The sequence below is a fragment of the Corylus avellana genome, chromosome 11, assembly GCF_965113065.1.
Source record: "Corylus avellana chromosome 11, dhCorAvel1.hap1.2, whole genome shotgun sequence".
NCBI classification, from domain to species: Eukaryota; Viridiplantae; Streptophyta; class Magnoliopsida; order Fagales; family Betulaceae; genus Corylus; species Corylus avellana.
The window spans coordinates 1,854,344-1,871,553 of NC_142500.1; the positions used below are offsets into that span (position 1 = coordinate 1,854,344).

At 39.6% G+C, this 17,210-nt stretch overlaps 4 protein-coding genes across 4 annotated transcripts; 1 reads left to right on the forward strand and 3 right to left on the reverse strand.

The window, feature by feature from the left end:
- Positions 1 to 550: 550 nt before the first annotated feature.
- On the forward strand, positions 551 to 2,174 carry LOC132165735 (leucine-rich repeat extensin-like protein 2). Its single transcript, XM_059576411.2, has one exon. The coding sequence runs from the start codon at positions 769 to 771 to the stop codon at positions 2,047 to 2,049; it is 1,281 nt and encodes a 426-aa protein (XP_059432394.2). The 5' UTR covers positions 551 to 768; the 3' UTR covers positions 2,050 to 2,174.
- Positions 2,175 to 3,509: 1,335 nt separating this feature from the next.
- Positions 3,510 to 5,128, reverse strand: LOC132166581 (acid phosphatase 1). Its single transcript, XM_059577426.2, has 3 exons — positions 4,693 to 5,128; positions 4,098 to 4,307; positions 3,510 to 4,014 (listed from the first exon to the last, which is right to left on the reverse strand). The coding sequence occupies exons 1-3, from the start codon at positions 5,076 to 5,078 to the stop codon at positions 3,837 to 3,839; spliced, it is 774 nt and encodes a 257-aa protein (XP_059433409.2). The 5' UTR covers positions 5,079 to 5,128; the 3' UTR covers positions 3,510 to 3,836.
- A 6,031-nt stretch (positions 5,129 to 11,159) lies between these two features.
- On the reverse strand, positions 11,160 to 12,974 carry LOC132166580 (acid phosphatase 1). The gene is made up of 3 exons (XM_059577425.2): positions 12,478 to 12,974; positions 11,519 to 11,728; positions 11,160 to 11,423 (listed from the first exon to the last, which is right to left on the reverse strand). The coding sequence occupies exons 1-3, from the start codon at positions 12,858 to 12,860 to the stop codon at positions 11,246 to 11,248; spliced, it is 771 nt and encodes a 256-aa protein (XP_059433408.2). The 5' UTR covers positions 12,861 to 12,974; the 3' UTR covers positions 11,160 to 11,245.
- A 978-nt stretch (positions 12,975 to 13,952) lies between these two features.
- On the reverse strand, positions 13,953 to 16,866 carry LOC132166784 (DUF1005 family protein (DUF1005)). Its single transcript, XM_059577669.2, has 2 exons — positions 16,059 to 16,866; positions 13,953 to 15,076 (listed from the first exon to the last, which is right to left on the reverse strand). The coding sequence occupies exons 1-2, from the start codon at positions 16,649 to 16,651 to the stop codon at positions 14,416 to 14,418; spliced, it is 1,254 nt and encodes a 417-aa protein (XP_059433652.2). The 5' UTR covers positions 16,652 to 16,866; the 3' UTR covers positions 13,953 to 14,415.
- Between the last annotated feature and the right edge of the window lie 344 nt (positions 16,867 to 17,210).

Below are 17,210 nucleotides of genomic sequence, written 5' to 3' on the forward strand. Positions count from 1 at the left end.
CAAACTTCTCGTCTCTTTCACTTAAAAGTTAAATCCTTCCGTTATAATTTTTTCTTAAATTCAATGGAAAATAGGTCACGTGTGATACACGTGACGTAAATATCTATTATACTCTTATTAAATTATGCCCTTAGATTACAAAAAAAAAAAAAAAAACTCCATGGCCACGGGTCTTTGATTGTGGAGACCCGCGACCTAGTTTTTGGCTTTGAGTCTTTAACCGTGGAGTTATAAATATAACTAACACGATATTATTTAGTTCAAATGAATTAGAGAGGATCTTAATGAGGGTCAAGTTAAAGGATAAGATAATTTAAGGTTCAATTGTAACTTATTAAAGTTTGAAATAATATAATAAATTGAGTGGTAATTTAAGAGGTAAATATAATTTCTCTAAATCTCTAAAATTAATAAAATGGGCTAATTTTTTTTTTTCCTCCAAATAAAAAATTAACAAATAATCCAAAATACAAAATATCCCTTAAAACATAAAATAATATCTACATTTATATGACATTAAAGGCCATTTCACCATATATAACCACCATATAATATAATCATCACTCACGAGTGAGCACAGTAAAAGCAATTATGGACAACCTCGGGAGTCAAGATGTAAAGATAGACTAAGAAAGAAAGAAAACAGGGCCCAGTTTTCTTGCCCGGCCAATTAAACCCGACATTTTCTCTCTTCAAACGCTGCTGATCCTTATTTTGGACAACCTTTACAAGCCATTGAAGCCAACCCATCATTCATCAATTAAGCATATGGGTGTCTATCCTCCGCTGAAAATGGAGAAGAGCTGGTGTCTGGCTGTTATCCTCCTCCACATAATTTCAACGGAAGCTGCTTTTTCTGTTAGCGGTGGCGTTGGTATTGGCGTTGGTATTGGCAATGTAGGTGGCGGTGCTGGCGGACCGGGCGGTGGAGGCGTTTGGATTGGCGGTGGGATCAACGGCCCGGCGCCGTCTGCTTCTGGGTCTCCGGTTTCAAAGCTCGAGAGAGCTTACACTGCTCTCCAGGCATGGAAATCTGCAATCAAAGAAGACCCAATGGGGATTTTAGACACTTGGGTCGGCTCCGATGTTTGTTCTTACAAAGGAGTCTTTTGTGCAGATTCTCAAGATGAGATGGATGCTTCGCCTGACCCTGTTGTTGCCGGCATAGATCTCAACCATGCAAATCTTCAAGGCACTCTCGTCAAGGAGCTCTCTTTCCTCACCGATATCTCTCTGTTTCACCTCAACAGCAACAGATTTTCAGGCACTGTTCCTGACACCTTCACAGATCTCTCATCGCTTCAAGAGTTAGACCTCAGTAACAACCTCTTCTCAGGTCCTTTCCCTGCAGCTACTCTATACATTCCAAACCTCGTTTACTTGGACATCAGATTCAACAAATTCTCAGGCCCCCTTCCTGAAGATCTCTTCAACAAGCAACTTGATGCATTGTTTCTCAACAACAACCAATTTGAAGGCGAACTCCCGCAGAATCTGGGGAACTCTCCAGCGTCTGTGATAAATTTAGCTAATAATATGTTCACCGGAAACATCCCGGCTAGTTTTGGTTTCATGGGTTCTAAACTGAAGGAGATATTGTTTCTGAATAACCAATTAACAGGTTGCATTCCCCAGGGAGTTGGGCTTTTCACAGAGATGCAAGTTTTGGATGTAAGCTTCAATTCGTTGATGGGTCATTTGCCAGACACCATATCTTGTCTGGAAGAAATTGAGGTTCTCAATTTGGCACACAACAAGCTATCTGGGGTTCTGCCAGACGTGGTTTGTTCTCTGAGAAGCCTTGCGAATCTGACTGTTTCTTACAATTTCTTTTCTGGGTTCAGCCAGGATTGCTCCAACCTATTCGTCAGGAGTGTGGGCTTCGATTTCTCTGGGAATTGCATCCCTGGGAGGAACATGCAGAGACCTCAGCCAGAATGCTCTATCATTCCAGGAGGTAACTTGAATTGTCTAAGAATCCCTGCTGCTGCAAAGCCTCTTGTTTGTGGGTCACTGGCAAAGGCTAAACCAAGCTCCTCACCTCCATGAGAAGAGAGAAGAGAGAGAGAGAGAGGTGGGTTGGTGATGGCTGTCTGATTTTTGAATACTAGCAATCAAAATATTTAGAGCTTCCTAATTTATTTCTTTATGAAATCAGTATATCTAACTTATCATATCTGTCTTAAGCCTATAGGATATCTAACTTCTTGAATCTGCTAATGCTAATTAATGGGTATTCGTACTTCAAATTCCAAAACAATTCTTTTTTATTTTTTTTTAATAAAACAAGATCTTAGTGATGAATATAGAAATGGGTACTTGCTTTGTCACGTGATATCTGTGTGTGTCATTTTGTGATCTCTGTGCAAGAATATCTGGTTATCTTCTCCATGAAAAATTCTAAATCCCACGCCTTCAATTGCGGCATATATTTCCTCTTCCGGTCTTCGCCATAATTAAGCCTAGGAAAACCAACCAAAAGGGTGAAAGCAATTCTTCTACAAAAGTCTATTAAATTAGTAGGGGATAAAGCACACAAATATCAGGAAATTTTTTTAAACTTATTTCAACTAAAAGATAAGACTTATTACTTATTAAAGTAGGTCGAAGTAAATTTCTGCAATTTCCTGAAACATGTGGTTATTATATTTGTTTGATAAGGGATTAGTTATTGGAAGAAATTCTTCTACAAAGTCTATTAAATTTGTTCCTACGACTTGGGTTTCTTTTTTTTTTTTTTTTTTTTTTTTCCCTCTTTTGGGCCTGAACTACTTAGGGTTAGCTTAATCCTATTAAAAAAGGAATTTGGATGGAATTGGGCCTGCCTTATGTAGTACAACTAACACTGCCTAGGCCATCGAGTTATAATCTTGAAAGCTAAAGGTCAAAAGGGTCTATCACCTATAACTAGGGCTAACATTTTTTTTGGGGGGACATATCCGTACAAGAATAGGTAAGAGGATTTGAACTAGTAATCTCCCTTCATGAGGTATAGTCTCTATTCAATTGAGTTATCTCTTTGAGACACTAGAGCTATCATTTATTGACACAACTTGCAAACTTATTGTAAAGCCAACATGAAATTAGTGGGTTAAGATTTAGAGGTTTCACCCGTATAATTAAATTGGTGAGATTAAGGTTGATCTATATAATCTTATAAATATGTCTGGACACAACTTGAACTCAATACGCGACATAAGATTTGGTAAGTTTTAACTCACAGGCGAATTCAACACAAACCTAACTCGAAATTAGAGGGTTACGGTTGAAATGTTTGACCTGTATTAAATGGATCGAGTCAAGATTAACCTATATAGTTTTATACTCATGACTTAATACAACCCAAATTCAACATACAAATATAAATTGTCACCCTTACCTGAGTGTAACAACATGAGCACAAACTCTCCTCATGCCAACAACAACAACAACCACCTCTCAACAGGAAAGAAGCCGGATTTAGTGAAAATTAGTGGTAGGAAGAAATTCCTTCAAACACAAAGTTAGGGATAAAAATTCCGCATGCCTTTTATTCATAGACTTGACTTCATATAGAAAAATTACAAAGACATAAACTTGGAGATAAACTCCATACTAACCTTCCTATATCTAAGGGATAAGTTGCAGTACAACTCAACTCAGGAGTTAAAGAGACATAGGAGAACAGACACCTATTATTCCCTTCATCCTTTACATTGCATTATTCGAATAAAACATGGACTAAAATAGACAACTTAGTAACATAAATAACAACATGAGTAGGCGGGAGGCCTAGGCATGCTTTATCCCTAATTAGCCACGCATTATCATAACAAACATCATTGTTTTGATGTTTATTAAGAGATATAATACAAGGGATCTGGAATTTTAAAGGACCGATTAGCCACGGCATAGCCCAACAAGTCACTCCACTGGTCCCCGGAGTTTCCATGAATCCTATAACCTTCACTTATCAGCTCCGCTCTCTTTTCAGATTTATACACGATTGCCTTTTTCCCCTCATCTGAAATTGCCCTGTTTCATTTTTTCTCATCAATAACACTACTATAATTAATATCTCTCTCTATCAATGGCCATTGTTTAAAATATATATATACCTCAAGAAAAGCGTTTCCCAGTCGGTGTAGCCAGCAGCTAAAAGATTCTTCACTGTCACATTCCTCTGATTTTCATCCCGTCCAGTTAACAGAACTATCGTAAACCCCAGCTGTTGGAGCTCTTCGTACAATTTCAAACTTGGTACTAAAGCTGGTGCCTCTCCCGAAGCCACCCATTCGTCCCAAGATGTCTCGTTATAGGTCTCTGTTCTATGTATACAACAAGATCGGGTAAATACTCTCCTCAAAATATCAACCACCAACATGATTATGTATATTCTTAAAGCATTGATGCATATATATATGTATATATCAATTACAGGTTTAATTGTTAAAACATGGAACACGTGCAATAAAGATATTCTCGAACAGTGGTCTACCAAACGTGCAGTCCAACGTGTCATACTTCAATTGGAACATCGCGACAACTAATAACCTAATTTTCACGTGCGCACAGAAACCGACCACCGTGCGACAAAAGAGTTAAATATTACCTACCTAACTCCCAAATAATTCGGGATCAACGGTCCAATCATAGAACAAAAGAAATCATTAAACAAATCCAACAGTCACAAACAAACCATTCAGAGCTTACCCGAACCCGATCGTCGCGTAGTACGGCAGGTTCGAGAGCAGGGTCTCATCGATGTCGAACACCCACACGTCCTTCCCGTCCCCGGCGAGCTCCACTGTCTTCGCGAAGGTGAGCGAGACCGAGGCCACGAACTCTAAGTCGGATTGGTAGCGGTAGCCGGTCATGTAGTCCTGCACGAAGCTCTCGCACCTCTCGGGAACGGTGGACCAGACCCCGTAGTTGTTGGTCTCGATGGAGAGCCTCCAGCTGTCGCAGTAGAGATTGTCGTCTATCTGGATTTTGCGATCGCCGGAGACAACTTGGATGATCGAGTTGGCAACAGCAGTGGAGACAATGCAGAGGAGGAGGAGGAGGATAGTTGGGACGAGGGATTGACCGGAAGCCATTACCAGAAATCCAAGGAACTCAGAAACCAACTGAGAGAGAGATTTGGGATTCTTGGTTCTTGGCTGTAGTACTTATAGTCATAGAGAACACCTTTTGTCACGTGTAAAATCATATCATATCATATGACATCCGATAAACATCCAATAAAATGGTGACAAATAAGATATCCGTACTTATTCATTATCGGCATGGACTGCATACGCCGATACTCGTACCGATTTTATAAAACATATGTTATTGTGCAATAACACTATTATTTTTTGCTATAAAAATTTTAGATGGTAAGAAATTTATGAGTAAAAAATAATATTTTTATTGCACTATAGTATATTTTATTTTAGAATATGCGGATGCCCACCGTTCATTTATATTTATATTTTTTAATATTTGTTGAATTTGTATTTTTTATATTTGCTGAATTTATATTTATATATGAAATAATTAATAATAACCGCATTTATTCGCCGCAACATCTGTGCATGAAAACATCATATCTTATAAGCAAAATAAAAACTTATGGACAACAAAAGAGACACTTTCCCTTTCAAGAGACCTACTGGCTTCTTTTTTTTTTCATAAGATTTGGTGCTTGCATGCATATTGTACAAGAGGTGCTTCTATACAGTTAGGGCAAAAAATAAGGATTTTTTGCCCACCACTCACAATTTTACACATCAGCAATCTAAGAAAAATGTAAGAAACATATATGTTTGCAAAACATAAAATTAATCTTCCTACATTTGAGCCACTGGCTGCCTCCGCCGCTCGGATCCACCCATGCTAAACTCCACTGCCTTCATCTCTCTCTCCATCGGCCCTATCGGGGTGGCGCGTGGCCACCCCTAGCAAGATTTGGGGGTGGCCCCAGTCAGCCATCCCCAGCCCATGGGGTGGCCTACACCACCCCCACAGGGCCGATGGAGAGAGAGAGAGAGAGAGAGAGGCAGTTGGAGGCGGCAGAGGCAAGGCGGCTAAAAGGATTATGTGGAAAAATAATCAAGTGTTTTGTTCTCATTTTAGTTTTTTACTCCAAGCTGATTTGTCATTCATTTAGTGGTGGGCAAAATACCCACATTTTTTGGGACAACCGTATTGAAAATATTCCACTATTGTATATAGTATTTTTAAATGATGTGTCAACTTCTCAATAAAAGCTGTAAAATCTCACTTTTATAGCCCATCCAAGATAGAATGAGCTCTCATTTTTAAGCGTGGCTCTCAAAGTCAACACGTTTTTCAAAGTAAACCATAATTTTTTTCACAAAATACTTCTTAAAAAAATAATAATAATAAATATAGGCTATTCTTTAGGTGTGAATGTTGCTTGTTATATATGAAAAAAAATAATTAAAAAGTGGCTGCTGGCGTGCACCACCCTTGGAGACTAGCTCGAACAACTCTTTTTTTTCTTTTTCTTGTTTCTTTCCTTTTTAAGAGTAACAAGATTAATGAAGATTTATTTAGGAGCTGGGGCCTTCCAGATAATATTTTCTTTTGCTGCATTGATTGGTTGGTGAAGATGCTTTTCTTTCTTGATTGTCTTGTATAGCTTGGATACTTTGTTGTATATTTCAATGTTCAGGAAATACTTGTTTTCCTTGAGTTTCTGTTTGTATAATTAACCTAAATGAAACAATTTACTCATTCATCCTGTTAAGAATATTACTTGTTATTTACTTCTTTAGGTATTATTAGTCTACTAGGTTTACCTTTTCTTATTCTACTAGGTTTACCTTTCCTTAATCTATTAGGTTACTTGCCTCTCTATAAATAGAGGCCTCTGTATTCATTATTATTATTAGAGTCAATACAATGTAGTCTATTGTGTGCTTTCGCTCTCTCTCTTTTCTCTCTCTTTCTTCCGCTTCTAATATATTATCCAATATATTTAACATGGTATCAGAGCCACCTTTCTGTGGCCTCCAATAAACGTCTTTGACGTTTTCCGGGGCCGCCAGTGTTATCCGGCGAATCATTCTCTCTGCTCCTCACGGTTCTCTATCTTCTCCTCGAGGTTTTCAGTGTATCACTATACCGCTTGAAAACCCGGAAGACAACCGTCCCAGAGCCGCCGCACACAGCCCCATCGGAGCTTCCACGCGCCCTCACGCGCCGCCCAAATTTTTGGCAATTCCGCCACTGCCCTTCCGCCACCAGCCGCCACGGTGGTCCGATCACTTCTCCAAGGCCACCGATCGATAGCTTTCATCTCGGTGATTCCAGAACAAGTCCCATATCCTCCATACGACGCTCCACGCGCTCCCACGCGCCCCCAGAAGTTTCGCGCGTCAGATCCACGCGCCAGTACACGCCTCCTCCGTTCACGCGTGTACCACACACGCCATCGCACCCACGTGCCACGCCATCCTTGCCACGTCAGCCCTAATTGCCACGTCAGCATAGCCACGCCAGCCCTACGTGTCACGTCATCAGTGCCACGTCAGCTTGTGTGCCACGTCATCAGTATCAAGTCAGACCTTACCACGTCATCAGTGCCACGTCAGCCTGTGTGCCATGTCATCAGTATCAAGTCAGACCTTACCACGTCATTAGTGCCACGTCAGTGTTGACTTTTCAATCGTTGACCGTTGACTTTGACTTTGACCACTGAAAAAGTTGACCAGGTGTTTCCTACTCAATTTTTCGTCCTGATTTCAAATTTGTGGTCTATTTTTGCTTTTGGCATCTCTATATGGCAGAAAACAAGACTCTTCTTCAAATTTAGGCGTTTGTTTTATGCGGTTCAAGTTGGGTTATGCTTGTTCAATTCGGTTTTATAGCCTGTTCTTTGGCGCAATTCAATCCGGTTCATTCTTCTTGCGAATGGCACTCTCGGGTTAGACCAATCTTTCCTTAGGTCCATGGGTTTTCGGGCCAAAGAAGCCCCTTTCAACCGGCCCACTTATGCCTTGTCAAATGCCGCCATCACCGGTCACTGATTTGCCTCTTCAACCGGCCATTTTTCTCCCTACTTAGCTTAGCCGGCTAGGTGAGACGGTCTACTAGTTAGATGGGCCAGACTTTAGTTTAGCCGACAAGGCGAGACGGTCCAAGGGTTTCAGGCATGATTAGCCTATTCAACCGGCCCTGCTTATCTCAGCCGACCAGGCGAGACGGTCTACTAGTCAGACTTTAGTTCAGCCGACAAGGCGAGACGGTCCAAGGGTTTCAGACATGATTAGCCTCTTCAATCGGGCCTACTTATCTCAGCCGACTAGGCGAGACGGTCCAAGGGTTTCAGACATGATTAGCCTCTTCAACCGGCCCTACTTATCTCAGCCGACCAGGCGAGACGGTCTACTAGCTAGAATTTTTGGGTCAGACTTTAGCTCAGCCGATCAGGCGAGACAGTCCAAGGGTTACGGGCCAAACAAGCCCCTTTTAACTGAACCTACTTTTCTCAGCCGACCAGGTGTGCTACTTCATTACTAGTATATGGTTTTCAAGTCAAATTATAACCAAGTGAACCAAGCTCCAGCTTAAATGCATTGCTCAAATTCAGGCAGAATCCACGGGTCTCTAACAATTTTTATGGCGTTACTTCGGCAATTGTTTCGGCACAAGCAGCTTTTTCGGCGAATTCCTTTTTCTTCCCTTTTCGTTTATCCAAACTCAAGTTTACACATTGAGTTTGAGGGGGGATGTTAAGAATATTACTTGTTATTTACTTCTTTAGGTATTATTAGTCTACTAGGTTTACCTTTTCTTATTCTACTAGGTTTACCTTTCCTTAATCTATTAGGTTACTTGCCTCTCTATAAATAGAGGCCTCTGTATTCATTATTATTATTAGAGTCAATACAATGTAGTCTATTGTGTGCTTTCGCTCTCTCTCTTTTCTCTCTCTTTTCTCTCTCTTTCTTCCGCTTCTAATATATTATCCAATATATTTAACACATCCAAACAAAAAAGACAAACAAATGAAGACAAATGCTCACAGTAGTTTAAAGTAGACACACTAATTACAAGACATTGAGTTCATGAAAAATATGAGAAATTACAAACATGGGCTATGAGAAATTACAAACATGGGCTCTGACTTTTCACTGAGACCTCAGCCATAATGCTCTATGCATGATTCCAGGAGGTGGGTTGAATTGTCTAAGAATCCCTGCTGCTGCAAATTAAGCCTCTTGTTTGTGGGTCATTTGTTGCATCTCCAAACACTAAACCAAGCTAGCTTAATTCTCATCTCCATGAGAGAAGAGATAGAGGTGGGTTGGTGATGGTTGTCTAATTTTTCAATACTAGCAATCAGAGATTTCGAGCTTCTACCCAATTTTTTGTGATAAGCTTGGAATACTTCAAATTTAATTTAATTTGTTTTTAATAAAACAAGATATTCACGTGATATTTCTGTGTCGTTTTGTGATCTCTTGTGCAAGAATATCCGTTATCTTCTCCATGAAAAGTTCTAAAACCCACGCCTTGTCACATCCCCTGTTCCCCATAATAAGCCTGGGAAAGCAAACCAAAAGTTGGAAATAAATTTCTTTTACAAAAACTCTATTAAATTGACCTGCATTTTTATATATGTAATTTTTAATTTTCAATGAGAATCACATGTGTGTATATATATATATATAGTTTAATAGATTTAGGACAACTTAATTCAGACGAAAACTTTCGGTTGTTGGAATTTTTGTTTTGTTTTGTTTTTTGTTTTTTGTTTTTTTATCATTTCAAAACAAAAATATTTATAAACAACTTAAACACAAAATACTTTTAAAAATAAAAGAACATTTTTCAAAAAAAAAAAAAAAGCTTCAAAAACACATTAACAAATATAAACTAAATATTTGCTATCCATTATCACAGTGAGACCAGATATTTAACTGTTTCTAGAAGACAAATAAGAAGCTCACATTACTCTTTCAAGGCTCCCACATAACTCTTTTCCTACTACTTAGGTTTCTTTTAGTTTCCCTTTTGGGCCTGAACTTCTAAGGGTTAACTCAATCATATAAAATGAAATTTGGATGGAATTGGGCCTGCCTTATGTAGTCCAAACTTACACTGGCTGCGCTATCAAGTTATAATATTGAAATCAAAAGGTCAAGACTCAAAATGCTCGATTTACATCAAAGAGGGCTAACAAATTTTGACACATCTCGTGAACCTAACATAAATTTAATGTAATATTAGCTAGTTAGGATTGCAGGGTTTGACCCGTTTAATTAAATGTATCAGATTTGAGTTGACCTATTTAATCTTATATTCATGAGTCATGCATATGGGGTGGGCAGATTAACCATCAACCACCTATTGACCGTGGTCGAACCATCACCTATCGACAATCGACTTTCAATAGCTAGTATGCGGAATAAAACCATTGTTTCAACTTCAGTTCAGTAGGTGGTAGAAATATTTTTATAGGCGGTTAACCAAACTGATTAAACTGAACCGTGTTTTCGATTCAACCGAATTGGTTTTTTTTTTTTTTTTTAATTATTATTATTTGAAATCAAAATGACATAGTTTCATTTGAAATGTGGTGCTAATCTACTGTCAAATGCAATGAAAAAATATGTCCAATAAACACTTATTTAAACCCAACCCCCCCCCCCCCCCCCCCCCAAAAAAAAAAAATCATTTAGGCTAAAAAAATAACTCATTTTGGCCCATAAAATGTCTTGGCTCAATATAAAAAACCTACTAACCGACATACTTGACTGAAATAGTTAAAAATTGTTGCCGTCGATATGAACTCCGTTAATTAACCGACTTAAATGACTGTGGTGGTTTGGTGGGCAAAAATACCCTTATCGTTATCAACTTAACCGATATTTAGTTCTACTCAACACGACTTAAACTCGACACGCAACATAAGAGCTGATAATTTTTTACATGATTCACAAATCCAACGTGAATTCAATTCAAAATTAGAGGGTTAAAGTTGAGGGATCTAGCGCCTTTAACTAAATGATTCAAATTAGAGTTAGACCCACATAATCTTATATATTCACATCTCAATATAATCCAATCTCAACACTGGAACAGGAATTGTGGCCTCTACCTAGGTGTAACAACATGAGCACACATGCACATCTGAATCCACTCGATGTTCAACAACGCAAGCAGACATCTGAATCCATGGAAATCCTTAAAATAAACATGGCAAGAAAATATCGGCATTACAACAACAACATTATTGTTTTGATGTTTATTAAGAGATATAATACATGGGATTTGGAAGTTTAAAGGACCGTCTAGCCACGGCAAAGCCCAACAAGTCACTCCACTGGTCACCGGAGCTCCCGTGTATCCTATAACCTTCATCCTCCAACTCCGATCTCTTTTCAGATTTATACACGATTGCCGGTTTCCCCTCATCTGAAGGCCCCCTGTTTTATTGACCAACATATCATTAATTTTGTCATCAATAACACACTTATATATAATATCTCTATGGCCAATATTGTTTAAATTCTATATATACCTCAAGATAAGGCTTTCCCAGTTGGTGAACCCAGCATATAAAAGATTCTTCTCTGTCACATTTCTTTGTTTTTCATCTCGTCCAGTCAACAGAAATATCTTAAACCCCAGCTGTTGGAGCTCTTTGTACAAACTCAAACTTGGTGCTAAAGCTGGGGCCTCTGCCAAATCCACCCAAGAGTTGAAAGATGTCTCCTCAAAGGTCTCTGCTCTATATATGTACAAAACAAGATAGGGTTAACAAAAAATCAGCCAACATGACATGATTATATGTACAAGTCAATCAATGATGCAAGCTACAAACAACTTTTACTGCACGTTATTTACAAATTCGCGTGACAATTCAAATTAATACCACCCGACACTAGTCTAAAAAATTAGACTCTCAAACCTTAACAAACAAAAATGATAAAAAATAAAACAAACAATTTCTGATCAAGGGGAAGCACAAGAGAAATGGTCCAAATAATTTCCTATGATTCAGATAATTAAATTAACATTTGTTCTTAATGCACGCTCATGTGCGAATCACATATTTTAAAATATATGTCAATTCAATAGACTGAATTCCGTTAATTTCTTTCAACCAATTACATATTAAGATTAAAATAAAAATAAAATAAAAAAGATTTTCTAGAATAGTTCATAAAGATTTTTTGCAATAGATTATTTTACCATTTCAATATTTACCATCACAAGTTCAGTCGGTAAAACATAAAACACGTGCAATAATCAAGCAGTTCAACGTGTCAAACTTCCATTGGACATCCCAACAACCAATAACCTAACATCCACGTGCGCATAGAGACCGAGCGGCGACCCTTATGCGAGTATGCGACGAAGGAGTGAAATATTACCTAACTTGAATAATTCCCGAATCCATGGTCCAATCATCTATCAAAAGAAAATGAATCTAAACCATTCAACGAATCCAACGGCTACAAACCATTAAGGGCTTACCCGAACCCGTGGGCCTCGTAGTACGGCAGGTTCGAGAGCAGAGTCTCATCGATGTCGAACACCCACACGTCCCTCCCGTCTCCAGCGATCTCCACCGTCTTCGCGAAGGCGAGGGAGTCCTCGCCCACGATCTCCGAGTCAGACGGGTACCGCTCGCCGGTCATGTAGTCCTGCACGAAGCGCTCGCACCTCGCCGGAATGGTGGACCAGTACCCGGCGTCGTTGGTCTCAACGGAGAACCTCCAGCTCTCGCAGTAGATATCGTCGTCTATCCGGATTTTGCGGTCGCCGGAGACCAATTGGATTATCGAATGGGAAACAGCGGTGGAGACAAGGCAGAGGAGGAAGAGGATGGTTGGGACGAGGGATTGGCCGGAGGCCATTGCTGGAAATCCAATGAACTCAGTTCGGAGAATTTCTGGTTTTCTTTTTCACATAACAAACCAACACAGAGAGAGAGAGAGAGAGAGAGAGAGAGAGAGAGATTTGGGATTTTTGGTTCTTGGCCAATGACTTCTTTATTATAGGCTGCTCTCTCAGCTCCATTTTCGATAAACGACTTGGAATATCCTACCGTTGAGTTTCATTCAGAAACTTTACATAAACGACTGCCATTATTTATTTATTTTTAAACGATCGTCATTTTTAAGTCATCTTTTCCTTCATTACACGCTAACGAAATCAAATCGTTTGCCTCTTTTAAACCAAAATGTTATGTCGTTTAAAGAGAATCCTTCCTACTAGAAGAAGATCCGACCAAAAAAAAAAAAGGTACAATTTAATCTGCAATTCGCGAACGAGGCACGTAATTTGAGAGTTAGAGTTAGATTAAACGAGTTCGGATCATAAACAGCTTATTTGTTTAATAAACGTGTCATGTTCGAGTTTGACATAAACGGGTTTACGGATTAATACCTTTATACAATTTATGTATTTTTTAATTTTTAAAATAAATTTTAAGTTTAACTTAATTTAGGATTGACAATTTAACTCATGACTCGCGAATCCGACACAAACACGACATGTAGTTTTAGGGTTAGATTAAACAGGTTCGTATCATAAATGGGTCACACGTTTAATAAACATGTTGTGTTCGGTTTGGCATCAACAGGTTGACAGGTTAACCGGATTGATACAAACTCAACACGTGAACCTGTTTTGCTAACCCTAGTCAAAGGGTCCATTTAGCTAAATTATTTTTTAACTTGAATTTTTAGGAACAACAACACACTGCTGCGACAATGAATAAATACATCGAATCGCCATACAGATACTTAAATAGAATTGTTCATGCATGGGGTTTTCTGATTTTTGCTTAAAGTTGTATATATTTTAGGCTTTTCACAATATATAAGCCTAAGTAAGAATTCATATAAGACTGTAAAACAAACAATTGTATGGATCCAATTACAGGGTCAAAACAATTCAACCAGCCAAGCAGATTGTGGAAATATGGATAACAAAGAACCAATAAATATGAACAAACATTTGCACTTTTCTTTCTGTACAGTATCAATCCGTAAGTTTAAGGCTAATACATGGAACAATATTGCAGTCATAAGATAAATTTTCCCTAATTATAATCTCTCAACAAAACCCAAATTAATGGCAGCAAAAACCAGCAGGCGTTGTGACTCATAAACCCAAAATCAAGGATGATTAATCGAAGAAGAGTCTCACAAATCAGAGAGGAGATAAGAGGAGGCCACGCACCCGAATATGGGAATAAAAACAAAAGAGTATATAAATTGTGGGAGGAAAAAAAATGAGGGTGAAAGAATAGAGGGTAAAAATGAAGCTGCAAATATATATATATATATATATAGCTCAAACCAACTGGCTAGGGCAGTAGGGTTTGCTCAGAATGAGCAAGAAGTAGATGGTTATCACAGCATTTGACGTGATTTTGCAGAAAGACAATGGGTTTTAACAGAAGGTTCAGAAAAAGGAATCTTGTTCATCATGGCAAAGTTCCTTCCTGAGTTTTTGTGAGAAAAGTCTGCAAGCGTCGATGCTAAGATCAATGGCAGCTGAAAGCGCTATGAATAAGGCAGCATCAGGCATACAGGTTACATGCTGAAGCCCTACTTGTACAACAGGCTTGCTAACTTTTCCTTCACCTTCCACAGTTGAACTCATCACAAACCCTTTCACAGGTGACCTTGAACTCAATGCAGAATCTTTCATTATTCCACTATCAATGCAAAATTGGCCACCCTTTTTCATGCTCATGGTACCTTCAGCAATGGGAATGCTACCGTTAGGGCCATTGTCAGTTACAAGCTCAAACTTGTAACCTAAGCCATCAATAGGGCCTCTCTCTCGCCACGCCTCGAGACGACCCCATGGCTTCCAGCTGCTGATGGAGATCCCATGAGGGCGGAGAATGAGCCAAGCACCGGGGTTCGATCGAGAGACACGGTCTGTGCCTGGTGAAGGGACAAATGGAGTGATCACGGAAGCAGCGGCCACAGGCGAGCCGGAGAGATCATATATCATTATCATCCACCCTTTTCGCTCCCTTCCTGACCTCTCCCTATCTCCAGAAAAGGTTCTCCTCCATCCCCTCTGACTGCTGGTGAAATCTGATGGCAGAGATCTGGATTTTCACAAGACCGACGAGAGGTAAATGCCAAGCTCAATTTAAGTGTCAACATTTGTTAAATAATAACACAATCATTGTTAATATATTAAAGAGTTTAAGCCCAATTGTGAGAACATGAATAACAAATATATAACTAGAAATGAAGTCAAACAGGAATATCAACACCAACCAGATGGTATATAACTGGAACCAAATATGTTGCACATGGGAGGAAATCCAAGGTAGTTGAACACGACAGTTGGGGGAGATTTGAAATTGTCTATTTGACCAAATGAGTTTGGCAACTAAGAGGCCACCATTGATTAGTTAACTTTCTGAGTTATATATTAATATTCTTAAAGCAATGGATGATCATCTCACATGGCTGCAGATAGTGTGAAATAAAGTCATGCGAAATATATAACAGAAGAAAGACAGTGAAAAATTTATGAGCTCATCTCCAAAAGCAGGACTCAATAAAATCATAAAAGAAGAGGAGGGTCATTTATGGCTTGTTTCTAATTTTCATGTACGGATTCTGAGCTTGGTATTACTACTAGGAGGAGATCGTTTCATGGAATAAATATGGGAATAAGTTCTTCAAACAACTCAATGTCAAATTGAAATGTCAATTCAAAGATTAGCTGCCAACATGTTGATAACGACTCATGGAATTTTCAGGGGACCAATTAGGTCAAAATTAAAGAAAATAAAAACCCACTTGCTAGATCTGCCTTCTTCGTGGTGATCTAGCCATGAAAGAAACCCGCCAAAAAAAAAAAAAAAAAAAAACCCAGCTTGGCATCTGCTTATAACCAGCTAAGCGTAGTGCCATGGCAACCCACATGCGTAAACCATACCCAATTCCAGAAAAACCTCATCATTATTACCATAATTATCAAAAGAAAAAACGAAAATAATGATGACCAGTTGGTGCACTTTAGCAAACTCACGAGTAAAACCACTAAAATGTACCGGACAAAAACGCAAAACTCACCTGGACCTGTTGTTCCGGTCCGCACTGAACGTACAGCTGAAAACCGGCTGCCTGATATTCCCTTGAATCTGGAAAACGACCGGGCTGCACTCCGGTTCGCCACCGAACTGGAACACAAACCGCGGATCCGGTTCAGACCGGACCACAACGTGAAATCGGGCCGAAGGCTTGTCCGGCTTGTTCCCCAGCTTCATCCAGCCGGTCTGGAACACGTGGGGCCGGGCCTCGGCGCCCTCCAGGTTGATGCCGACATGGACCCGTCCCAGAAGCTTCCCGCCGCTGACCCCGCAAGTGCGACCCATGCGGCCCGTGTAGACGGACACGCGGAGCGCGACGGGCTTTCCGGAGAGTCGGCGGAGGGCGGCGGAGTCGAGGTCAAAACCGGAGGCGGAGGTGGAGGAGTTAGGAGGAGAGTCTCCGGGCGTGTGGCAGAGAGGGAGGAGGGCGGTCTGGGAAGGGAAGTTCTTGATCCGTACCTTGCAGAAGCACGGGGTGGTGGATGGGTGGACCCCCGGACCGGCCGGCTTGGTCGCCTGCGGGAGCTTGAGAGCCAGTGATTCCACGATCAGCCGAACGAATGGGCATGGATCCATATTGTACCAGTATTACTTGTCTTCTTCTTCTTTCTCTGTTTTGGGTACAAAGAGAAAGAGTGATACTCTGAAATGTGACTCAAGTGGATATGTTTGGGAACATCTATCTTCAGGGACTAGAGAATGGATGTCGGATTCACCTCTCTCTCTCTCTGTCTCTCTCCGGGCGCGTTAGTTTAGTAGGGTGGGGGGGATTTTCTCTCTTGTTTTTTCCTTAGCGGGAGAATCCGTCACGGGATTATGAACAGAGCGATGCGGCTCTTTATGTGGGACCCTGGAACCAATGTTCTCTAGTAAAAGATTCCATATACTCATCAGGAGTTATAATTGGACGACAAAAGGACGGAAATTTCTTCCTACTTTTCCTATTCATCCTTTAACTATGTCAGAAATATATATTTTTTAATCAATTTTTTATTATAAACAAAATATGTTAGGTGCTAACATCAACACAACACACAAACTTTTCCATCAAAAATAAAAAAAATAAAAAAATTCACAAATTCAATCTAAAAAAGTTAAAAATTGTAAGCTTTACTATTTAATTAAAATTAAGTAA